The sequence below is a fragment of the Salvelinus alpinus genome, chromosome 7, assembly GCF_045679555.1.
Source record: "Salvelinus alpinus chromosome 7, SLU_Salpinus.1, whole genome shotgun sequence".
NCBI lineage: Eukaryota > Metazoa > Chordata > Actinopteri > Salmoniformes > Salmonidae > Salvelinus > Salvelinus alpinus.
The window spans coordinates 14,448,264-14,475,468 of record NC_092092.1 but is presented as its reverse complement, the minus strand read 5'-3'; the positions used below and the strand labels follow the sequence as shown (position 1 = coordinate 14,475,468).

Sequence of the window (27,205 nt, the reverse complement as noted above, 5' to 3'; positions counted from 1 at the left end):
TTAGATTACTGTGTTCTACATCCTGGGGTTTACCCAGGACCTCCTCCAATATTACTGTCATCACCACAGCAGCTAGATAACTGTGTTCTACATCCTGGGGTTTACCCAGCACCTCCTCCAGTATTACTGTAATCACCACAGCAGCTAGATAACTGTGTTCTACATCCTGGGTATTACTGTCATCACCCCAGCAGCTAGATAACTGTGTTCTACATCCTGGGGTTTACCCAGAACCTCCTCCAGTATTACTGTCATCGCCACAGCAGTTAGATAACTGTGTTCTACATCCTAGGGTTTACCCAGCACCTCCTCCAGTATTACTGTCATCACCTGTAATGGCAGCCTTCCTCCTCTTCATCTGAAGAGGTGTAGCAGGGATCGGACCAAGACGCAGCGTAGTTCTTGTTCACTATGTTTAATAAAAAGACGATAAACGTGAACACTATACAAAATACAAAATAACAAACGTGGCAAAACCGAAACAGTCCTATCTGGTGCAGAGAACACAAAGACAGAAGACAACCACCCACAAAACCCCAACACAAAACAAGCTACCTAAATATGGTTCCCAATCAGAGACAATGACTAACACCTGCCTCTGATTGAGAACCATATGAGTTGAGTTTGAGTTTATTTTTTTTATTTTTACAGGGACAGTGCACATTAATCAACGTTTCAGTAAAAGTGCCGGTTTTAGCCAGCCGGCTAATTTTCAACCGCAGTCCCTGGGCAGGTTATTAAAAACAATTACAATATAGACAATAGCAACATAGAACAAGCAAGACATAGCAACATAGGACAAGCAAGACGTAGCATACAGACAGAGCAACATAGAACAAAAAGCAGCAAGACAAAATTCATAAAAGCAACAAAGTGTTTCCACACCTCACAAGTTACAGACAACAGACATGGAAAGCAGCAATACACAGCTAGGGACCATGTTCACAAATCTGACTGACCTTAAGCCATGTCTTCAAGCATTTTGTGAAAGTGTGATATGTGGTGCAGTTATGTGTGTCTGATGGCAGTGTATTCCAGACATGGGAAGCTCTCACAGAGAAAGCAGATTGACTAAAGGTGCTTTTCCTTAAGGGAACTACACAGTCACCTCTCATGGCAGACCTTGTAGATCTGCTGCCATATGTTTGGGTTTTCTGTTTAACAAAAATATTGAGTGGAGGGGGAGCCAGGCCATTAAGGATCTTGAATACAAGACATGCGTCGGTGTATTGCACAAGATTTTCCCAACTCAGGAGCTCATGCTTTCTGAGGATGTGACAGTGATGATGGCTATTGGGCTTCCTATCAAGCACTTTGAGAGCCTGTTTGTAGACAGACTGAATAGGTTTTAATGTTGTACAGCAAGTTTGGGCCCAACTAGTCAAGCAGTATGTTAAGTGGGGGAGTATCATAGATTTGAAGTACAGTTTTGCTACCTCTGTAGTCAAACAATTTCGTATAAATCGGAAATTAGCTAGGTTGAATTTGGTTATTTGAATTACCTTTTTCACATGCTTTTTAAAAGAGAGGTTGGAATCAAGTATGATGTCAAGGTACTTAAAATCAGATACCACCTGGAGCTTCTCCCCTGACACACAGACATCTGGCTCAGTAGCATCAGATACCACCTGGAGCTTCTCCTCTGACACACAGACATCTGGCTCAGTAGCATCAGATACCACCTGGAGCTTCTCCCCTGATACACAGACATCTGGCCCAGTAGCATCAGATACCACCTGGAGCTTCTCCCCTGACACACAGACATCTGGCCCAGTAGCATCAGATACCACCTGGAGCTTCTCCCTGACACACAGACATCTGTCTCAGTAGCATCAGATACCACCTGGAGCTTCTCCCCTGACACAGACATCTGGCCCAGTAGCATCAGATACCACCTGGAGCTTCTCCCTGACACACAGACATCTGTCTCAGTAGCATCAGATACCACCTGGAGCTTCTCCCCTGACACACAGACATCTGGCCCAGTAGCATCAGATACCACCTGGAGCTTCTCCCTGACACACAGACATCTGTCTCAGTAGCATCAGATACCACCTGGAGCTTCTCCCCTGACACAGACATCTGGCCCAGTAGCATCAGATACCACCTGGAGCTTCTCCCCTGACACACAGACATCTGGCTCAGTAGCATCAGATACCACCTGGAGCTTCTCCCTGACACACAGACATCTGGCTCAGTAGCATCAGATACCACCTGGAGCTTCTCCCTGACACATAGACATCTGGCTCAGTAGCATCAGATACCACCTGGAGCTTCTCCTCTGACACACAGACATCTGGCTCAGTAACATCAGATACCAGCTGGAGCTTCTCCCTGACACACAGACATCTGGCTCAGTAGCATCAGATACCACCTGGAGCTTCTCCTCTGACACACAGACATCTGGCTCAGTAGCATCAGATACCACCTGGAGCTTCTCCCCTGACACACAGACATCTGGCTCAGTAGCATCAGATACCACCTGGAGCTTCTCCCTGACACACAGACATCTGTCTCAGTAGCATCAGATACCACCTGGAGCTTCTCCCCTGATACACAGACATCTGTCTCAGTAGCATCAGATACCACCTGGAGCTTCTCCCCTGACACACAGACATCTGGCTCAGTAGCATCAGATACCACCTGGAGCTTCTCCCCTGATACACAGACATCTGGCTCAGTAGCATCAGATACCACCTGGAGCTTCTCCCCTGATACACAGACATCTGGCTCAGTAGCATCTGTTGCCCTCTTTGTGAAGAACATGCAAACAGTTTTTTTCACATTGAGATGCAAACACGAGTCACTGAGCCACTTTGTAACCTGGACCATTACAGTAGTGAGTTCTTGTGCAGCTTGTTGTTTGCTCTTTGCATGCACATATATCACTGTATCATCTGCATACATTTGAACTTCAGACCCAGTACAGACAGAAGGCAGATCATTAATGTACAGGCTGAACAGGAGGGGCCCCAGTATTGACCCTTGGGGCACGCCCACATCATAGCTAAGAGTGGGCGACAGCTCATTGCTCACTCTGACAAACTCAGTTCTGCCTTCAAGGTATGATTTCATCCATCTCAAGGCATCGGGGGAAAAGTTGAACTTGGACAATTTTGTGATGAGAATCTCATGGTTAACAGTATCAAAAGCCTTCCTTAGGTCCAGAAACACAGCCCCAACAACACCCCCTTTGTCCATCTTGGACTTCACATTTTCCAGAAGAAAGCAGTTGGCCGTTTCTGTGAAGTGTTTCGCTCTGAAGCCAAACTGCATGGAGTGTAATGTGAAGGGGCTGTTGTTGAGGTGGGCAATCAGTTGTTCTGCTACACACTTTTCAGCAACCTTTGACACCACAGGTAGTATACTAATGGGCCTGTAGTTACTCACGTCAGCAGGGTCGCCTGATTTAAAGATGGCCGTTATTATGGCCGACTTCCATACCCTTGGAAACACCCCGAGACCAATAGATGTGTTGGTGACCTTAGTAATGGGGCCAATGAGTGACTCTTTGTAGTTTTTAAGAAAGGTAGAGTCCATCCCAAACACATCTTTTGGCTTTAGAGTTCTTTAGTGAGCTAATCACCTTGTCCACCTTTGACTCAGAAACCTCCCTTATGATGAAGACAGGTTGAGTGTCATTCACTAGCACTGAGCCCAAGAAACTCTATGTATATCAGGCCATACATAGAATACACGCCATGTACTTAAAAAAATAAAAATAAATGTAACCTATAATTGTTATGATAAAGTATACATAAAAAATACATCCTATTGTCCTTAGCCTGGGTACCAGACTGGATAATATACCACGTAGGGTACTCTGTGTTATTAAGATGTTTAGCATTTGACACAGATTGCCAAGGAGTGTTACGATATCTAAACAGACTGGTAACCAGGCAACATCGTCCTGGCTATAGTACACAATGTAGAAATTTATTTAGAAATATATTTTCTTGTCTAAAAAAGACATATCTTGATCACATCCAACATAAAATCAAAAAAATAAATAAATCATCACTATATTGTGGTTCATTTAGGCCACGTCAGTGTCATGACAACCTATTTAAAAATGCTTATAAAGTAACCAACTGTTTTTTTTTAGATGACTAAATATGGCTTTTCACAACCTGCCCTGAATATTTCAGTTCCTTACGCAACCCCAGCCAAAACCTTTCTTATAAAATTACAAAAGACGAAATGTTATCCATTTGATTAAAATCTGGTTTGGGATTTTGGCTAACCTAAATAAATAAACAAACGTTTTTGTTTGTTCAGTAGAGGGACAAAGGACAAATATCACGAAACCGGGTTATTTTGAAACCGGGTGCACTTAGAAGAAATGTTCTTGTTCTTTCAGACAACTTCAATAGTTTAGCTCAAAAGAATGTCCCACTGAGATCAGACAAGACCAACAATTACAAAAGCTCTATACATAGGAGTCGGACGCACACGCTGCTCTCTCTCTCTCGCTCTGATCCCACTCTTTTGCATGACACACACACACACACACACACACACACACACACACACACACACACACACACACACACACACACACACACTATTCCTACCTTTGTTGGCTTGCTCAAAGCCCATGTCCTTATGACCTCTCAGACAAAGACACTGACACATACTGCATCACACACAGAAACACCCCCAATGATCTCTATCTATGTAAGAGTTGAGGTGTATTCCAGTGTAAATTAATGTTTGGTAACATGTTGTGGGTTTCTTCTTTGTGTTATTAACCAGTCGGTCTTAGTTATAGACTTGATTTCCAGGCTTCCTTCACATTCATTCTCAATGTTCATTATCAATAGCTGAGTTATGAACAAGACTTGGTAGGATAGCATCGATTCACAAGACTAGTCATCACGTAGTCCCAGGGCCAGTAACACAGGTAGTCCTGCTCCTAGTATCAACGTGAGGCTCTCCAGGACCCCCAGGACCCCTTGCTGCCCGGTCCCAGTCCCGTGGAGGTGGGGAGAGCTCTGCTGCCCCCTGGAGCTGATCTCTGGTAGTACATGGACCGTAGCTACGTAGAGGAACGTCCCGGCGGAGAAGAGCATCCCGACGCCTGTAGCGCTCAGACGGTGCTGGGGCGAACCACCGCTCTGCAGTAGGAGGGAGAAACACACAGCACACTGACGTCATATCAACGTTATCAAATCACTGTTGGAAGTAGTTCCCTCTAGCCTGGTCCCAGAGATGTTATTGCCGTCTCACCAACTACTATGGGCAGCAGTTGGCAAAACAGCAGACACTCATTCCCAGAACCAGGCTTAGTTCCCGCCTCTAGCAATCTCCAATCATTTACTAGTTTAATAGAAAAGGTTGCCCATTAGATAAACAACCTTTCTTGTCATTATGATAGTACGTTGTTCTACGTGCTGCTTCTTCTCACCGCGTTCAGGATAAAGTATGTACTGATGGAGAGAACAGGTGCTGCAGCAGAGAAGACCAATAGATGCTTCTGAATCTGCTTCTTCTCTAAACCTGCGTGCATCAGAAAGGTGACCAGGCCAAACGCTGCAGGAGCCTGAGAGAGGGAGAGAGATGGAGAGAGAGAGAGAGAGAGAGAGAGAGAGAGAGAGAGAGAGAGAGGGAGAGGAGAGAGGGTAGAGGAGAGAGAGAGAGAGGGTAGAGGAGAGAGAGAGAGAGAGAGAGAGAGAGGGTAGAGGAGAGAGAGAGAGAGAGGGAAAGAGGGAGGGAGGGAAAGAGGGAGGGAAAGAGGGAGGGAAAGAGGGAGGGAAAGAGGGAGGGAAAGAGGGAGGGAGGGAGGGAGGGAGGGAGGGAGGGAGGGAGGGAGGGAGGGAGGGAGGGAGGGAGGGAGGGAGGGAGGGAGGGAGGGAGGGAGGGAGGGAGGGAGGGAGGGAGGGAGGGAGGGGGAGGGAGGGAGAATCAAATCAATTCAAGTACATTGAGAGAGGGCTTAAGGAGTTTGCAAGAACAATCAACCATTGATTGGTTTGTCCTGATGTCCTGTATTGCCTGTGATATTACCTCCATAGTAGATGTGGTTAATGCAGAGGACTCTCACCTTGTGCAAAATCACAGCCAGGAACACCACGACTTGAACTGTGACCTGGGAGGAAGCCACGGCTGTACCTAACGCTACACCGTCAGCTGGGGAGAGAGGAACAACGTTATTACAACACACACACACACACACCGTCAGCTACAGGCAGACAGACACACCGTCAGCTACAGGCAGACAGACAGACCGTCAGCTACAGGCAGACAGACACACCGTCAGCTACAGGCAGACAGACAGACCGTCAGCTACAGGCAGACAGACACACCGTCAGCTACAGGCAGACAGACAGACCGTCAGCTACAGGCAGACAGACACACCGTCAGCTACAGGCAGACAGACACACCGTCAGCTACAGGCAGACAGACAGACCGTCAGCTACAGGCAGACAGACACACCGTCAGCTACAGGCAGACAGACACACCGTCAGCTACAGGCAGACAGACACACCGTCAGCTACAGGCAGACAGACACACCGTAAGCTACAGGCAGACAGACACACCGTAAGCTACAGGCAGACAGACAGACCGTCAGCTACAGGCAGACAGACACACCGTCAGCTACAGGCAGACAGACAGACCGTCAGCTACAGGCAGACAGACAGACCGTCAGCTACAGGCAGACAGACACACCGTCAGCTACAGGCAGACAGACACACCGTCAGCTACAGGCAGACAGACAGACACACTGTCAGCTACAGGCAGACAGACAGACACACCGTCAGCTACAGGCAGACAGACAGACCGTCAGCTACAGGCAGACAGACACACCGTCAGCTACAGGCAGACAGACACACCGTCAGCTACAGGCAGACAGACACACCGTCAGCTACAGGCAGACAGACACACCGTCAGCTACAGGCAGACAGACAGACCGTCAGCTACAGGCAGACAGACAGACCGTCAGCTACAGGCAGACAGACACACCGTCAGCTACAGGCAGACAGACAGACCGTAAGCTACAGGCAGACAGACACACCGTCAGCTACAGGCAGACAGACAGACAGACACCGTCAGCTACAGACAGACAGACACACCGTCAGCTACAGACAGACAGACAGACAGACACACCGTCTCTACATTAGGTAGGGTCAACATAATCAGACTCTCCCTGTCTCTACATTAGGTAGGGTCAACATAATCTAAATGAATATATGACCAAGGTTGATGTATTCATTCCAGGTCTTACCAGTTTTAATTCCATCAGACTTCTTTAGGAAAATAAATGGCCTACTCTCCAACTTGATTTGGAATGGGAAAGACCTCAAGAGTCAAAGTGACTGTTTTCCACTTCCCCTATAAAGCTGACTGTTTTCCACTTCCCCTATAAAGCTGACTGTTTTCCACTTCCCCTATAAAATTGACTGTTTTCCACTTCCCCTATAAAGCTGACCGTTTTCCACTTCCCCTATAAAGCTGACTGTTTTACACTTCCCCTATAAAATTGACTGTTTTCCACTTCCCCTATAAAGCTGACCGTTTTCCACTTCCCCTATAAAATTGACTGTTTTACACTTCCCCTATAAAGCTGACTGTTTTCCACTTCCCCTATAAAATTGACTGTTTTCCACTTCCCCTATAAAGCTGACCGTTTTCCACTTCCCCTATAAAGCTGACCGTTTTCCACTTCCCCTATAAAGCTGACTGTTTTCCACTACCCCTATCCCTGACTGGGCGGTGGAGATGTATGACTGGGTGGTGGTGATGTATGACTGGGTGGTGGAGATGTATGACTGGGTGGTGGTGATGTATGACTGGGTGGAGATGTATGACTGGGTGGAGGAGATGTATGACTGGGTGGAGGAGATGTATGACTGGGTGGTGGTGATGTATGACTGGGTGGTGGAGATGTATGACTGGGTGGTGGAGATGTATGACTGGGTGGTGGAGATGTATGACTGGGTGGTGGAGATGTATGACTGGGTGGTGGAGATGTATGACTGGGTGGTGGAGATGTATGACTGGGTGGTGGAGATGTATGACTGGGTGGAGATGTATGACTGGGTGGAGGAGATGTATGACTGGGTGGAGGAGATGTATGACTGGGTGGAGGAGATGTATGACTGGGTGGTGGTGATGTATGACTGGGTGGTGGAGATGTATGACTGGGTGGTGGAGATGTATGACTGGGTGGTGGAGATGTATGACTGGGTGGTGGAGATGTATGACTGGGTGGTGGAGATGTATGACTGGGTGGTGGAGATGTATGACTGGGTGGTGGAGATGTATGACTGGGTGGAGATGTATGACTGGGTGGTGGAGATGTATGACTGGGTGGAGATGTATGACTGGGTGGAGATGTATGACTGGGTGGTGGTGATGTATGACTGGGTGGTGGAGATGTATGACTGGGTGGTGGAGATGTATGACTGGGTGGTGGAGATGTATGACTGGGTGGTGGAGATGTATGACTGGGTGGTGGAGATGTATGACTGGGTGGTGGAGATGTATGACTGGGTGGTGGAGATGTATGACTAGGGGGTGGAGATGTATGACTGGGTGGTGGAGATGTATGACTGGGTGGTGGAGATGTATGACTGGGTGGTGGAGATGTATGACTGGGTGGTGGAGATGTATGACTGGGTGGTGGAGATGTATGACTGGGTGGTGGAGATGTATGACTGGGTGGTGGAGATGTATGACTGGGTGGTGGAGATGTATGACTGGGTGGTGGAGATGTATGACTGGGTGGTGGAGATGTATGACTGGGTGGTGGAGATGTATGACTGGGTGGAGATGTATGACTGGGTGGTGGAGATGTATGACTGGGTGGAGATGTATGACTGGGTGGAGATGTATGACTGGGTGGTGGAGATGTATGACTGGGTGGTGGAGATGTATGACTGGGTGGTGGAGATGTATGACTGGGTGGTGGAGATGTATGACTGGGTGGAGATGTATGACTGGGTGGTGGAGATGTATGACTGGGTGGAGATGTATGACTGGGTGGTGGAGATGTATGACTGGGTGGTGGAGATGTATGACTGGGTGGAGATGTATGACTGGGTGGTAGAGATGTATGACTGGGTGGTGGAGATGTATGACTGGGTGGTGGAGATGTATGACTGGGTGGTGGAGATGTATGACTGGGTGGAGATGTATGACTGGGTGGAGATGTATGACTGGGTGGAGATGTATGACTGGGGGGTGGAGATGTATGACTGGGTGGTGGAGATGTATGACTGGGTGGTGGAGATGTATGACTGGGTGGAGATGTATGACTGGGTGGTGGAGATGTATGACTGGGTGGAGATGTATGACTGGGTGGAGATGTATGACTGGGTGGTGGAGATGTATGACTAGGGGGTGGAGATGTATGACTGGGTGGTGGAGATGTATGACTGGGTGGTGGAGATGTATGACTGGGTGGAGATGTATGACTGGGTGGAGATGTATGACTGGGTGGTGGAGATGTATGACTGGGTGGAGATGTATGACTGGGTGGTGGAGATGTATGACTGGGTGGAGATGTATGACTGGGTGGTGGAGATGTATGACTGGGTGGTAGAGATGTATGACTGGGTGGTGGAGATGTATGACTGGGTGGTGGAGATGTATGACTAGGGGGTGGTGATGTATGACTGGGTGGTGGAGATGTATGACTGGGTGGAGATGTATGACTGGGTGGAGGAGATGTATGACTGGGTGGTGGAGATGTATGACTGGGTGGTGGAGATGTATGACTGGGTGGTGGAGATGTATGACTGGGTGGTAGAGATGTATGACTGGGTGGTGGAGATGTATGACTGGGTGGTGGAGATGTATGACTGGGTGGTGGAGATGTATGACTGGGTGGTGGAGATGTATGACTGGGTGGAGATGTATGACTGGGTGGAGATGTATGACTGGGTGGTGGAGATGTATGACTGGGTGGTGGTGATGTATGACTGGGTGGTAGAGATGTATGACTGGGTGGAGATGTATGACTGGGTGGTGGAGATGTATGACTGGGTGGTGGAGATGTATGACTGGGTGGTGGTGATGTATGACTGGGTGGAGATGTATGACTGGGTGGAGGAGATGTATGACTGGGTGGAGGAGATGTATGACTGGGTGGTGGTGATGTATGACTGGGGGGTGGAGATGTATGACTGGGTGGTGGAGATGTATGACTGGGTGGAGATGTATGACTGGGTGGTGGAGATGTATGACTGGGTGGAGATGTATGACTGGGTGGTGGAGATGTATGACTGGGTGGTGGAGATGTATGACTGGGGGGTGGAGATGTATGACTGGGTGGTGGTGATGTATGACTGGGTGGAGATGTATGACTGGGTGGTGGAGATGTATGACTGGGTGGTGGAGATGTATGACTGGGTGGTGGAGATGTATGACTGGGTGGTGGAGATGTATGACTGGGTGGTGGAGATGTATGACTGGGTGGTGGAGATGTATGACTGGGTGGTGGAGATGTATGACTGGGTGGAGGAGATGTATGACTGGGTGGTGGAGATGTATGACTGGGTGGAGATGTATGACTAGGGGGTGGAGATGTATGACTGGGTGGTGGTGATGTATGACTGGGTGGTGGAGATGTATGACTGGGTGGTGGAGATGTATGACTGGGTGGTGGAGATGTATGACTGGGTGGTGGAGATGTATGACTGGGTGGTGGTGATGTATGACTGGGTGGTGGAGATGTATGACTGGGTGGTGGAGATGTATGACTGGGTGGTGGAGATGTATGACTGGGTGGTGGAGATGTATGACTGGGTGGTGGAGATGTATGACTGGGTGGTGGAGATGTATGACTGGGTGGTGGAGATGTATGACTGGGTGGTGGAGATGTATGACTGGGTGGTGGAGATGTATGACTGGGTGGTGGAGATGTATGACTGGGTGGTGGAGATGTATGACTGGGTGGTGGAGATGTATGACTGGGGGGTGGAGATGTATGACTGGGTGGTGGAGATGTATGACTGGGTGGTGGAGATGTATGACTGGGTGGTGGAGATGTATGACTGGGTGGTGGAGATGTATGACTGGGTGGTGGAGATGTATGACTGGGTGGTGGAGATGTATGACTAGGGGGTGGAGATGTATGACTGGGTGGTGGAGATGTATGACTGGGTGGTGGAGATGTATGACTGGGTGGAGATGTATGACTGGGTGGTGGAGATGTATGACTAGGGGGTGGAGATGTATGACTGGGTGGTGGAGATGTATGACTGGGTGGAGATGTATGACTGGGTGGTAGAGATGTATGACTGGGTGGTGGAGATGTATGACTGGGTGGAGATGTATGACTGGGTGGTGGAGATGTATGACTGGGTGGTGGAGATGTATGACTGGGTGGTGGAGATGTATGACTGGGTGGAGATGTATGACTGGGTGGTGGAGATGTATGACTGGGTGGTAGAGATGTATGACTGGGTGGTGGAGATGTATGACTGGGTGGTGGAGATGTATGACTGGGTGGTGGAGATGTATGACTGGGTGGTGGAGATGTATGACTGGGTGGTGGTGATGTATGACTGGGTGGTGGAGATGTATGACTGGGTGGTGGAGATGTATGACTGGGTGGTGGAGATGTATGACTGGGTGGTGGAGATGTATGACTGGGTGGTGGAGATGTATGACTGGGTGGTGGAGATGTATGACTGGGTGGAGATGTATGACTGGGTGGAGATGTATGACTGGGTGGTGGTGATGTATGACTGGGTGGTGGAGATGTATGACTGGGTGGTGGAGATGTATGACTGGGTGGTGGAGATGTATGACTGGGTGGAGATGTATGACTGGGTGGTGGTGATGTATGACTGGGTGGTGGAGATGTATGACTGGGTGGTGGAGATGTATGACTGGGTGGTGGAGATGTATGACTGGGTGGTAGAGATGTATGACTGGGTGGTGGAGATGTATGACTGGGTGGTGGAGATGTATGACTGGGTGGTGGAGATGTATGACTGGGTGGTGGAGATGTATGACTGGGTGGTGGAGATGTATGACTGGGTGGTGGAGATGTATGACTGGGTGGAGATGTATGACTGGGTGGAGATGTATGACTGGGTGGAGATGTATGACTGGGTGGAGATGTATGACTGGGTGGTGGAGATGTATGACTGGGTGGTGGAGATGTATGACTGGGTGGTAGAGATGTATGACTGGGTGGAGATGTATGACTGGGTGGTGGAGATGTATGACTGGGTGGTGGAGATGTATGACTGGGTGGTGGAGATGTATGACTGGGTGGTGGAGATGTATGACTGGGTGGAGATGTATGACTGGGTGGAGATGTATGACTGGGTGGTGGTGATGTATGACTGGGTGGTGGAGATGTATGACTGGGTGGAGATGTATGACTGGGTGGAGATGTATGACTGGGTGGTGGAGATGTATGACTGGGTGGAGATGTATGACTGGGTGGTGGAGATGTATGACTGGGTGGTGGAGATGTATGACTGGGTGGTGGAGATGTATGACTGGGTGGAGATGTATGACTGGGTGGAGATGTATGACTGGGTGGTGGTGATGTATGACTGGGTGGTGGAGATGTATGACTGGGTGGTGGAGATGTATGACTGGGTGGTAGAGATGTATGACTGGGTGGTGGAGATGTATGACTGGGTGGAGATGTATGACTGGGTGGTGGAGATGTATGACTGGGTGGTGGAGATGTATGACTGGGTGGTGGTGATGTATGACTAGGGGGTGGAGATGTATGACTGGGTGGAGATGTATGACTGGGTGGTGGAGATGTATGACTAGGGGGTGGAGATGTATGACTGGGTGGTGGAGATGTATGACTGGGTGGTAGAGATGTATGACTGGGTGGTGGTGATGTATGACTGGGTGGAGATGTATGACTGGGTGGAGATGTATGACTGGGTGGAGGAGATGTATGACTGGGTGGTGGTGATGTATGACTGGGTGGAGATGTATGACTGGGTGGAGATGTATGACTGGGTGGAGATGTGTGACTGGGTGGTGGTGATGTATGACTGGGTGGAGATGTGTGACTGGGTGGAGGAGATGTATGACTGGGTGGAGATGTATGACTGGGTGGAGATGTGTGACTGGGTGGTGGAGATGTATGACTGGGTGGAGATGTGTGACTGGGTGGAGGAGATGTATGACTGGGTGGAGATGTATGACTGGGTGGAGATGTGTGACTGGGTGGTGGTGATGTATGACTGGGTGGAGATGTATGACTGGGTGGAGGAGATGTATGACTGGGTGGTGGTGATGTATGACTGGGTGGAGATGTATGACTGGGTGGAGATGTATGACTGGGTGGTGGAGATGTATGACTGGGTGGTGGAGATGTATGACTGGGTGGTGGAGATGTATGACTGGGTGGTGGAGATGTATGACTGGGTGGTGGTGATGTATGACTGGGTGGAGATGTATGACTGGGTGGAGATGTATGACTGGGTGGAGGAGATGTATGACTGGGTGGAGATGTATGACTGGGTGGAGATGTGTGACTGGGTGGTGGTGATGTATGACTGGGTGGAGATGTATGACTGGGTGGAGGAGATGTATGACTGGGTGGTGGTGATGTATGACTGGGTGGAGATGTATGACTGGGTGGAGATGTATGACTGGGTGGTGGAGATGTATGACTGGGTGGTAGAGATGTATGACTGGGTGGTGGTGATGTATGACTGGGTGGTGGAGATGTATGACTGGGTGGTGGAGATGTATGACTGGGTGGTGGTGATGTATGACTGGGTGGAGATGTATGACTGGGTGGTGGAGATGTATGACTGGGTGGTGGAGATGTATGACTGGGTGGTGGAGATGTATGACTGGGTGGAGATGTATGACTGGGTGGAGATGTATGACTGGGTGGTGGTGATGTATGACTGGGTGGTGGAGATGTATGACTGGGTGGTAGAGATGTATGACTGGGTGGTGGAGATGTATGACTGGGTGGAGATGTATGACTGGGTGGTGGAGATGTATGACTGGGTGGTGGAGATGTATGACTGGGTGGTGGTGATGTATGACTAGGGGGTGGAGATGTATGACTGGGTGGAGATGTATGACTGGGTGGTGGAGATGTATGACTGGGTGGTGGAGATGTATGACTGGGTGGTAGAGATGTATGACTGGGTGGTGGTGATGTATGACTGGGTGGAGATGTATGACTGGGTGGAGATGTATGACTGGGTGGAGGAGATGTATGACTGGGTGGAGATGTATGACTGGGTGGAGATGTGTGACTGGGTGGTGGTGATGTATGACTGGGTGGAGATGTATGACTGGGTGGAGGAGATGTATGACTGGGTGGTGGTGATGTATGACTGGGTGGAGATGTATGACTGGGTGGAGATGTATGACTGGGTGGTGGAGATGTATGACTGGGTGGTGGAGATGTATGACTGGGTGGAGATGTATGACTGGGTGGTGGAGATGTATGACTGGGTGGTGGAGATGTATGACTGGGTGGAGATGTATGACTGGGTGGTGGAGATGTATGACTGGGTGGTGGAGATGTATGACTGGGTGGTGGAGATGTATGACTGGGTGGTGGAGATGTATGACTGGGTGGTGGAGATGTATGACTGGGTGGTGGAGATGTATGACTGGGTGGTGGAGATGTATGACTGGGTGGTGGAGATGTATGACTGGGTGGTGGTGATGTATGACTGGGTGGTGGAGATGTATGACTGGGTGGTGGAGATGTATGACTGGGTGGTGGAGATGTATGACTGGGTGGTGGAGATGTATGACTGGGTGGTGGAGATGTATGACTGGGTGGAGATGTATGACTGGGTGGTGGTGATGTATGACTGGGTGGTGGAGATGTATGACTGGGTGGTGGAGATGTATGACTGGGTGGTGGAGATGTATGACTGGGTGGTGGAGATGTATGACTGGGTGGTGGAGATGTATGACTGGGTGGTGGAGATGTATGACTGGGTGGTGGAGATGTATGACTGGGTGGAGATGTATGACTGGGTGGTGGAGATGTATGACTAGGTGGAGATGTATGACTGGGTGGTGGAGATGTATGACTGGGTGGTGGAGATGTATGACTGGGTGGTGGAGATGTATGACTGGGTGGAGATGTATGACTGGGTGGTGGAGATGTATGACTGGGTGGTGGAGATGTATGACTGGGTGGAGATGTATGACTGGGTGGAGATGTATGACTGGGGGGTGGAGATGTATGACTGGGTGGTGGTGATGTATGACTGGGTGGTGGAGATGTATGACTGGGTGGAGATGTATGACTGGGTGGTGGAGATGTATGACTGGGTGGTGGAGATGTATGACTGGGTGGTGGAGATGTATGACTGGGTGGAGATGTATGACTGGGTGGTGGAGATGTATGACTGGGTGGTGGAGATGTATGACTGGGGGGTGGAGATGTATGACTGGGTGGTGGAGATGTATGACTGGGTGGTGGAGATGTATGACTGGGTGGTGGAGATGTATGACTGGGTGGAGATGTATGACTGGGTGGTGGTGATGTATGACTGGGTGGAGATGTATGACTGGGTGGTGGAGATGTATGACTGGGTGGTGGAGATGTATGACTGGGTGGAGATGTATGACTAGGGGGTGGAGATGTATGACTAGGGGGTGGAGATGTATGACTAGGGGGTGGAGATGTATGACTGGGTGGTGGAGATGTATGACTGGGTGGTGGAGATGTATGACTGGGTGGAGATGTATGACTGGGTGGTGGAGATGTATGACTGGGTGGAGATGTATGACTGGGTGGTGGAGATGTATGACTGGGTGGTGGAGATGTATGACTGGGTGGTGGAGATGTATGACTGGGTGGTGGAGATGTATGACTGGGTGGTGGAGATGTATGACTAGGTGGTGGAGATGTATGACTGGGTGGTAGAGATGTATGACTGGGTGGTGGTGATGTATGACTGGGTGGAGATGTATGACTGGGTGGTGGAGATGTATGACTGGGTGGTGGAGATGTATGACTGGGTGGTAGAGATGTATGACTGGGTGGTGGTGATGTATGACTGGGTGGAGATGTATGACTAGGGGGTGGAGATGTATGACTGGGTGGTGGAGATGTATGACTGGGTGGTGGAGATGTATGACTGGGTGGTGGAGATGTATGACTGGGTGGTGGAGATGTATGACTGGGTGGAGGAGATGTATGACTGGGTGGTGGAGATGTATGACTGGGTGGAGATGTATGACTGGGTGGTGGAGATGTATGACTGGGTGGAGATGTATGACTGGGTGGTGGAGATGTATGACTGGGTGGTGGAGATGTATGACTGGGTGGTGGAGATGTATGACTGGGTGGTGGAGATGTATGACTGGGTGGTGGAGATGTATGACTGGGTGGTGGAGATGTATGACTGGGTGGTGGAGATGTATGACTGGGTGGAGATGTATGACTGGGTGGAGATGTATGACTGGGTGGTGGAGATGTATGACTGGGTGGTGGAGATGTATGACTAGGGGGTGGAGATGTATGACTGGGTGGTGGAGATGTATGACTGGGTGGTGGAGATGTATGACTGGGTGGTGGAGATGTATGACTGGGTGGTGGAGATGTATGACTGGGTGGTGGAGATGTATGACTGGGTGGTGGAGATGTATGACTGGGTGGTGGAGATGTATGACTGGGTGGAGGAGATGTATGACTGGGTGGTGGAGATGTATGACTGGGTGGAGATGTATGACTGGGTGGTGGTGATGTATGACTGGGTGGTGGAGATGTATGACTGGGTGGAGATGTATGACTGGGTGGTGGAGATGTATGACTGGGTGGTAGAGATGTATGACTGGGTGGTGGAGATGTATGACTGGGTGGAGATGTATGACTGGGTGGTGGAGATGTATGACTGGGTGGTGGAGATGTATGACTGGGTGGTGGTGATGTATGACTAGGGGGTGGAGATGTATGACTGGGTGGAGATGTATGACTGGGTGGTGGAGATGTATGACTAGGGGGTGGAGATGTATGACTGGGTGGTGGAGATGTATGACTGGGTGGTAGAGATGTATGACTGGGTGGTGGTGATGTATGACTGGGTGGAGATGTATGACTGGGTGGAGATGTATGACTGGGTGGAGGAGATGTATGACTGGGTGGTGGTGATGTATGACTGGGTGGAGATGTATGACTGGGTGGAGATGTATGACTGGGTGGAGATGTGTGACTGGGTGGTGGTGATGTATGACTGGGTGGAGATGTGTGACTGGGTGGAGGAGATGTATGACTGGGTGGAGATGTATGACTGGGTGGAGATGTGTGACTGGGTGGTGGAGATGTATGACTGGGTGGAGATGTGTGACTGGGTGGAGGAGATGTATGACTGGGTGGAGATGTATGACTGGGTGGAGATGTGTGACTGGGTGGTGGTGATGTATGACTGGGTGGAGATGTATGACTGGGTGGAGGAGATGTATGACTGGGTGGTGGTGATGTATGACTGGGTGGAGATGTATGACTGGGTGGAGATGTATGACTGGGTGGTGGAGATGTATGACTGGGTGGTGGAGATGTATGACTGGGTGGTGGAGATGTATGACTGGGTGGTGGAGATGTATGACTGGGTGGTGGTGATGTATGACTGGGTGGAGATGTATGACTGTGTGGAGATGTATGACTGGGTGGAGGAGATGTATGACTGGGTGGAGATGTATGACTGGGTGGAGATGTGTGACTGGGTGGTGGTGATGTATGACTGGGTGGAGATGTATGACTGGGTGGAGGAGATGTATGACTGGGTGGTGGTGATGTATGACTGGGTGGAGATGTATGACTGGGTGGAGATGTATGACTGGGTGGTGGAGATGTATGACTGGGTGGTAGAGATGTATGACTGGGTGGTGGTGATGTATGACTGGGTGGTGGAGATGTATGACTGGGTGGTGGAGATGTATGACTGGGTGGTGGTGATGTATGACTGGGTGGAGATGTATGACTGGGTGGTGGAGATGTATGACTGGGTGGTGGAGATGTATGACTGGGTGGTGGAGATGTATGACTGGGTGGAGATGTATGACTGGGTGGAGATGTATGACTGGGTGGTGGTGATGTATGACTGGGTGGTGGAGATGTATGACTGGGTGGTAGAGATGTATGACTGGGTGGTGGAGATGTATGACTGGGTGGAGATGTATGACTGGGTGGTGGAGATGTATGACTGGGTGGTGGAGATGTATGACTGGGTGGTGGTGATGTATGACTAGGGGGTGGAGATGTATGACTGGGTGGAGATGTATGACTGGGTGGTGGAGATGTATGACTGGGTGGTGGAGATGTATGACTGGGTGGTAGAGATGTATGACTGGGTGGTGGTGATGTATGACTGGGTGGAGATGTATGACTGGGTGGAGATGTATGACTGGGTGGAGGAGATGTATGACTGGGTGGAGATGTATGACTGGGTGGAGATGTGTGACTGGGTGGTGGTGATGTATGACTGGGTGGAGATGTATGACTGGGTGGAGGAGATGTATGACTGGGTGGTGGTGATGTATGACTGGGTGGAGATGTATGACTGGGTGGAGATGTATGACTGGGTGGTGGAGATGTATGACTGGGTGGTGGAGATGTATGACTGGGTGGAGATGTATGACTGGGTGGTGGAGATGTATGACTGGGTGGTGGAGATGTATGACTGGGTGGTGGAGATGTATGACTGGGTGGAGATGTATGACTGGGTGGTGGAGATGTATGACTGGGTGGTGGAGATGTATGACTGGGTGGTGGAGATGTATGACTGGGTGGTGGAGATGTATGACTGGGTGGTGGAGATGTATGACTGGGTGGTGGAGATGTATGACTGGGTGGTGGAGATGTATGACTGGGTGGTGGAGATGTATGACTGGGTGGTGGTGATGTATGACTGGGTGGTGGAGATGTATGACTGGGTGGTGGAGATGTATGACTGGGTGGTGGAGATGTATGACTGGGTGGTGGAGATGTATGACTGGGTGGTGGAGATGTATGACTGGGTGGAGATGTATGACTGGGTGGTGGTGATGTATGACTGGGTGGTGGAGATGTATGACTGGGTGGTGGAGATGTATGACTGGGTGGTGGAGATGTATGACTGGGTGGTGGAGATGTATGACTGGGTGGTGGAGATGTATGACTGGGTGGTGGAGATGTATGACTGGGTGGTGGAGATGTATGACTGGGTGGAGATGTATGACTGGGTGGTGGAGATGTATGACTAGGTGGAGATGTATGACTGGGTGGTGGAGATGTATGACTGGGTGGTGGAGATGTATGACTGGGTGGTGGAGATGTATGACTGGGTGGTGGAGATGTATGACTGGGTGGAGATGTATGACTGGGTGGTGGAGATGTATGACTGGGTGGTGGAGATGTATGACTGGGTGGAGATGTATGACTGGGTGGAGATGTATGACTGGGGGGTGGAGATGTATGACTGGGTGGTGGAGATGTATGACTGGGTGGAGATGTATGACTGGGTGGAGATGTATGACTGGGTGGTGGTGATGTATGACTGGGTGGTGGAGATGTATGACTGGGTGGTAGAGATGTATGACTGGGTGGTGGAGATGTATGACTGGGTGGAGATGTATGACTGGGTGGTGGAGATGTATGACTGGGTGGTGGAGATGTATGACTGGGTGGTGGTGATGTATGACTAGGGGGTGGAGATGTATGACTGGGTGGAGATGTATGACTGGGTGGTGGAGATGTATGACTGGGTGGTGGAGATGTATGACTGGGTGGTAGAGATGTATGACTGGGTGGTGGTGATGTATGACTGGGTGGAGATGTATGACTGGGTGGAGATGTATGACTGGGTGGAGGAGATGTATGACTGGGTGGAGATGTATGACTGGGTGGAGATGTGTGACTGGGTGGTGGTGATGTATGACTGGGTGGAGATGTATGACTGGGTGGAGGAGATGTATGACTGGGTGGTGGTGATGTATGACTGGGTGGAGATGTATGACTGGGTGGAGATGTATGACTGGGTGGTGGAGATGTATGACTGGGTGGTGGAGATGTATGACTGGGTGGAGATGTATGACTGGGTGGTGGAGATGTATGACTGGGTGGAGATGTATGACTGGGTGGAGATGTATGACTGGGTGGTGGAGATGTATGACTGGGTGGTGGAGATGTATGACTGGGTGGTGGAGATGTATGACTGGGTGGTGGAGATGTATGACTGGGTGGTGGAGATGTATGACTGGGTGGTGGAGATGTATGACTGGGTGGTGGAGATGTATGACTGGGTGGTGGTGATGTATGACTGGGTGGTGGAGATGTATGACTGGGTGGTGGAGATGTATGACTGGGTGGTGGAGATGTATGACTGGGTGGTGGAGATGTATGACTGGGTGGTGGAGATGTATGACTGGGTGGAGATGTATGACTGGGTGGTGGTGATGTATGACTGGGTGGTGGAGATGTATGACTGGGTGGTGGAGATGTATGACTGGGTGGTGGAGATGTATGACTGGGTGGTGGAGATGTATGACTGGGTGGTGGAGATGTATGACTGGGTGGTGGAGATGTATGACTGGGTGGTGGAGATGTATGACTGGGTGGAGATGTATGACTGGGTGGTGGAGATGTATGACTAGGTGGAGATGTATGACTGGGTGGTGGAGATGTATGACTGGGTGGTGGAGATGTATGACTGGGTGGTGGAGATGTATGACTGGGTGGTGGAGATGTATGACTGGGTGGAGATGTATGACTGGGTGGTGGAGATGTATGACTGGGTGGTGGAGATGTATGACTGGGTGGAGATGTATGACTGGGTGGAGATGTATGACTGGGGGGTGGAGATGTATGACTGGGTGGTGGTGATGTATGACTGGGTGGTGGAGATGTATGACTGGGTGGAGATGTATGACTGGGTGGTGGAGATGTATGACTGGGTGGTGGAGATGTATGACTGGGTGGTGGAGATGTATGACTGGGTGGAGATGTATGACTGGGTGGTGGAGATGTATGACTGGGTGGTGGAGATGTATGACTGGGGGGTGGAGATGTATGACTGGGTGGTGGAGATGTATGACTGGGTGGTGGAGATGTATGACTGGGTGGTGGAGATGTATGACTGGGTGGAGATGTATGACTGGGTGGTGGTGATGTATGACTGGGTGGAGATGTATGACTGGGTGGTGGAGATGTATGACTGGGTGGTGGAGATGTATGACTGGGTGGAGATGTATGACTAGGGGGTGGAGATGTATGACTAGGGGGTGGAGATGTATGACTAGGGGGTGGAGATGTATGACTGGGTGGTGGAGATGTATGACTGGGTGGTGGAGATGTATGACTGGGTGGAGATGTATGACTGGGTGGTGGAGATGTATGACTGGGTGGAGATGTATGACTGGGTGGTGGAGATGTATGACTGGGTGGTGGAGATGTATGACTGGGTGGTGGAGATGTATGACTAGGTGGTGGAGATGTATGACTGGGTGGTGGAGATGTATGACTAGGTGGTGGAGATGTATGACTGGGTGGTAGAGATGTATGACTGGGTGGTGGTGATGTATGACTGGGTGGAGATGTATGACTGGGTGGTGGAGATGTATGACTGGGTGGTGGAGATGTATGACTAGGGGGTGGAGATGTATGACTAGGGGGTGGAGATGTATGACTAGGGGGTGGAGATGTATGACTGGGTGGTAGAGATGTATGACTGGGTGGTGGTGATGTATGACTGGGTGGAGATGTATGACTAGGGGGTGGAGATGTATGACTGGGTGGTGGAGATGTATGACTGGGTGGTGGAGATGTATGACTGGGTGGTGGAGATGTATGACTGGGTGGTGGAGATGTATGACTGGGTGGAGGAGATGTATGACTGGGTGGTGGAGATGTATGACTGGGTGGAGATGTATGACTGGGTGGTGGAGATGTATGACTGGGTGGAGATGTATGACTGGGTGGTGGAGATGTATGACTGGGTGGTGGAGATGTATGACTGGGTGGTGGAGATGTATGACTGGGTGGTGGAGATGTATGACTGGGTGGTGGAGATGTATGACTGGGTGGTGGAGATGTATGACTGGGTGGTGGAGATGTATGACTGGGTGGAGATGTATGACTGGGTGGAGATGTATGACTGGGTGGTGGAGATGTATGACTGGGTGGTGGAGATGTATGACTAGGGGGTGGAGATGTATGACTGGGTGGTGGAGATGTATGACTGGGTGGTGGAGATGTATGACTGGGTGGTGGAGATGTATGACTGGGTGGTGGAGATGTATGACTGGGTGGTGGAGATGTATGACTGGGTGGTGGAGATGTATGACTGGGTGGTGGAGATGTATGACTGGGTGGAGGAGATGTATGACTGGGTGGTGGAGATGTATGACTGGGTGGAGATGTATGACTGGGTGGTGGTGATGTATGACTGGGTGGTGGAGATGTATGACTGGGTGGAGATGTATGACTGGGTGGAGATGTATGACTGGGTGGTGGAGATGTATGACTGGGTGGTGGAGATGTATGACTGGGTGGAGATGTATGACTGGGTGGAGATGTATGACTGGGTGGTGGAGATGTATGACTGGGTGGAGATGTATGACTGGGTGGTGGAGATGTATGACTAGGGGGTGGAGATGTATGACTGGGTGGTGGAGATGTATGACTGGGTGGAGATGTATGACTGGGTGGTGGAGATGTATGACTGGGTGGTGGAGATGTATGACTGGGTGGTGGAGATGTATGACTGGGTGGTGGAGATGTATGACTGGGTGGAGATGTATGACTGGGTGGTGGAGATGTATGACTAGGGGGTGGAGATGTATGACTGGGTGGTGGAGATGTATGACTGGGTGGTGGAGATGTATGACTGGGTGGAGATGTATGACTGGGTGGAGATGTATGACTGGGTGGAGATGTATGACTGGGTGGAGATGTATGACTGGGTGGTGGAGATGTATGACTGGGTGGTGGAGATGTATGACTGGGTGGAGATGTATGACTGGGTGGTGGAGATGTATGACTAGGGGGTGGAGATGTATGACTGGGTGGTGGAGATGTATGACTGGGTGGTGGAGATGTATGACTGGGTGGAGATGTATGACTGGGTGGTGGAGATGTATGACTGGGTGGTGGAGATGTATGACTGGGTGGTGGAGATGTATGACTGGGTGGTGGAGATGTATGACTGGGTGGTGGAGATGTATGACTGGGTGGAGATGTATGACTGGGTGGTGGAGATGTATGACTGGGTGGTGGAGATGTATGACTGGGTGGTGGAGATGTATGACTGGGTGGTAGAGATGTATGACTGGGTGGAGATGTATGACTGGGTGGTGGAGATGTATGACTGGGTGGAGATGTATGACTGGGTGGTGGAGATGTATGACTGGGTGGTGGAGATGTATGACTGGGTGGTGGAGATGTATGACTGGGTGGTAGAGATGTATGACTGGGTGGAGATGTATGACTGGGTGGTGGAGATGTATGACTGGGTGGTGGAGATGTATGACTGGGTGGTGGAGATGTATGACTGGGTGGTAGAGATGTATGACTGGGTGGTGGAGATGTATGACTGGGTGGTGGTGATGTATGACTGGGTGGTGGAGATGTATGACTGGGTGGTGGAGATGTATGACTGGGTGGAGATGTATGACTGGGTGGAGATGTATGACTGGGTGGTGGAGATGTATGACTGGGTGGTGGAGATGTATGACTGGGTGGTGGAGATGTATGACTGGGTGGTGGAGATGTATGACTGGGTGGAGATGTATGACTGGGTGGTGGAGATGTATGACTGGGTGGTGGAGATGTATGACTGGGTGGTGGAGATGTATGACTGGGTGGTGGAGATGTATGACTGGGTGGTGGAGATGTATGACTGGGTGGTGGTGATGTATGACTGGGTGGAGATGTATGACTGGGTGGAGATGTATGACTGGGTGGTGGAGATGTATGACTGGGTGGAGATGTATGACTGGGTGGTGGAGATGTATGACTGGGTGGTGGAGATGTATGACTGGGTGGTGGAGATGTATGACTGGGTGGTAGAGATGTATGACTGGGTGGTAGAGATGTATGACTGGGTGGAGATGTATGACTGGGTGGTGGAGATGTATGACTGGGTGGTAGAGATGTATGACTGGGTGGTGGAGATGTATGACTGGGTGGTAGAGATGTATGACTGGGTGGTAGAGATGTATGACTGGGTGGTGGTGATGTATGACTGGGTGGAGATGTATGACTGGGTGGTGGAGATGTATGACTGGGTGGTGGAGATGTATGACTGGGTGGTAGAGATGTATGACTGGGTGGTAGAGATGTATGACTGGGTGGTAGAGATGTATGACTGGGTGGTGGAGATGTATGACTGGGTGGTGGAGATGTATGACTGGGTGGTGGAGATGTATGACTGGGTGGTGGTGATGTATGACTGGGTGGAGATGTATGACTGGGTGGTGGAGATGTATGACTGGGTGGTGGAGATGTATGACTGGGTGGTAGAGATGTATGACTGGGTGGTAGAGATGTATGACTGGGTGGTGGTGATGTATGACTGGGTGGAGATGTATGACTGGGTGGTGGAGATGTATGACTGGGTGGTAGAGATGTATGACTGGGTGGTAGAGATGTATGACTGGGTGGTAGAGATGTATGACTGGGTGGTGGAGATGTATGACTGGGTGGTGGAGATGTATGACTGGGTGGTGGAGATGTATGACTGGGTGGTGGAGATGTATGACTGGGTGGTGGAGATGTATGACTGGGTGGTGGAGATGTATGACTGGGTGGTGGAGATGTATGACTGGGTGGTGGAGATGTATGACTGGGTGGTGGAGATGTATGACTGGGTGGAGATGTATGACTGGGTGGTGGAGATGTATGACTGGGTGGAGATGTATGACTGGGTGGAGATGTATGACTGGGTGGAGATGTATGACTGGGTGGAGATGTATGACTGGGTGGTGGAGATGTATGACTGGGTGGTGGAGATGTATGACTAGGGGGTGGAGATGTATGACTAGGGGGTGGAGATGTATGACTGGGTGGTGGAGATGTATGACTGGGTGGTGGAGATGTATGACTGGGTGGTGGAGATGTATGACTGGGTGGAGATGTATGACTGGGTGGTGGAGATGTATGACTGGGTGGTGGAGATGTATGACTGGGTGGTGGAGATGTATGACTGGGTGGAGATGTATGACTGGGTGGTGGAGATGTATGACTGGGTGGAGATGTATGACTGGGTGGAGATGTATGACTGGGTGGAGATGTATGACTGGGTGGAGATGTATGACTGGGTGGTGGAGATGTATGACTAGGGGGTGGAGATGTATGACTAGGGGGTGGAGATGTATGACTGGGTGGAGATGTATGACTGGGTGGTGGAGATGTATGACTGGGTGGTGGAGATGTATGACTGGGTGGAGATGTATGACTGGGTGGTGGAGATGTATGACTAGGGGGTGGAGATGTATGACTAGGGGGTGGAGATGTATGACTGGGTGGTGGAGATGTATGACTGGGTGGTGGTGATGTATGACTGGGTGGTGGAGATGTATGACTGGGTGGTGGAGATGTATGACTGGGTGGTGGAGATGTATGACTGGGTGGAGATGTATGACTGGGTGGTGGAGATGTATGACTGGGTGAAGATGTATGACTGGGTGGAGATGTATGACTGGGTGGTGGAGATGTATGACTGGGCGGTGAAGATGTATGACTGGGTGGTGGAGATGTATGACTGGGTGGAGATGTATGACTGGGTGGTGGAGATGTATGACTGGGTGGTGGAGATGTATGACTGGGTGGAGATGTATGACTGGGTGGTGGAGATGTATGACTGGGTGGTGGAGATGTATGACTGGGTGGAGATGTATGACTGGGTGGTGGAGATGTATGACTGGGTGGAGATGTATGACTGGGTGGAGATGTATGACTGGGTGGTGGTGATGTATGACTGGGTGGTGGAGATGTATGACTGGGTGGTGGAGATGTATGACTGGGTGGTGGTGATGTATGACTGGGTGGTGGTGATGTATGACTGGGTGGAGATGTATGACTGGGTGGTGGAGATGTATGACTGGGTGGAGATGTATGACTGGGTGGTGGTGATGTATGACTGGGTGGTGGTGATGTATGACTGGGTGGAGATGTATGACTGGGTGGTGGAGATGTATGACTGGGTGGAGATGTATGACTGGGTGGAGATGTATGACTGGGTGGAGATGTATGATTGGGTGGAGATGTATGACTGGGTGGAGATGTATGACTGGGTGAAGATGTATGACTGGGTGGTGGAGATGTATGACTGGGTGGTGGAGATGTATGACTGGGTGGAGATGTATGACTGGGTGGTGGAGATGTATGACTGGGTGGTGGTGATGTATGACTGGGTGGTGGAGATGTATGACTGGGTGGTGGAGATGTATGACTGGGTGGAGATGTATGATTGGGTGAAGATGTATGACTGGGTGGTGGAGATGTATGACTGGGTGGTGGAGATGTATGACTGGGTGGAGATGTATGACTGGGTGGTGGAGATGTATGACTAGGGGGTGGAGATGTATGACTGGGTGGTGGAGATGTATGACTGGGTGGAGATGTATGACTGGGTGGAGATGTATGACTGGGTGGTGGTGATGTATGACTGGGTGGTGGAGATGTATGACTGGGTGGTGGAGATGTATGACTGGGTGGAGATGTATGACTGGGTGGTGGAGATGTATGACTGGGTGGTGGAGATGTATGACTAGGGGGTGGAGATGTATGACTGGGTGGAGATGTATGACTGGGTGGAGATGTATGACTGGGTGGTGGTGATGTATGACTGGGTGGAGATGTATGACTGGGTGGAGATGTATGACTGGGTGGTGGTGATGTATGACTGGGTGGTGGAGATGTATGACTGGGTGGTGGAGATGTATGACTGGGTGGAGATGTATGACTGGGTGGTGGAGATGTATGACTGGGTGGTGGAGATGTATGACTGGGTGGAGATGTATGATTGGGTGGTGGAGATGTATGACTGGGTGGAGATGTATGATTGGGTGGTGGAGATGTATGACTGGGTGGTGGAGATGTATGACTGGGTGGTGGTGATGTATGACTGGGTGGTGGTGATGTATGACTGGGTGGTGGAGATGTATGACTGGGTGGAGGAGATGTATGACTGGGTGGTGGTGATGTATGACTGGGTGGTGGTGATGTATGACTGGGTGGTGGAGATTTATGACTGGGTGGAGATGTATGACTGGGTGGTGGAGATGTATGACTGGGTGGTGGAGATGTATGACT

The 27,205-nt window shown here is 50.3% G+C and overlaps 1 protein-coding gene across 1 annotated transcript in view; it reads right to left on the bottom strand.

Annotated features, from left to right (window-relative positions):
- Positions 1 to 3,915: 3,915 nt before the first annotated feature.
- The window catches only part of LOC139580504 (zinc transporter ZIP9), a 32,786-nt gene continuing 9,496 nt past the window's right edge, over positions 3,916 to 27,205 (bottom strand). Inside the window, exons 5-7 of the mRNA XM_071409260.1 lie at positions 6,044 to 6,129; positions 5,408 to 5,542; positions 3,916 to 5,117 (exon numbers count right to left, since the gene is read on the bottom strand). Coding sequence (XP_071265361.1) covers positions 4,869 to 5,117; positions 5,408 to 5,542; positions 6,044 to 6,129 — 470 coding nt within the window. The 3' untranslated portion in view covers positions 3,916 to 4,868. The remainder of the gene's footprint in view (positions 5,118 to 5,407; positions 5,543 to 6,043; positions 6,130 to 27,205) is intronic.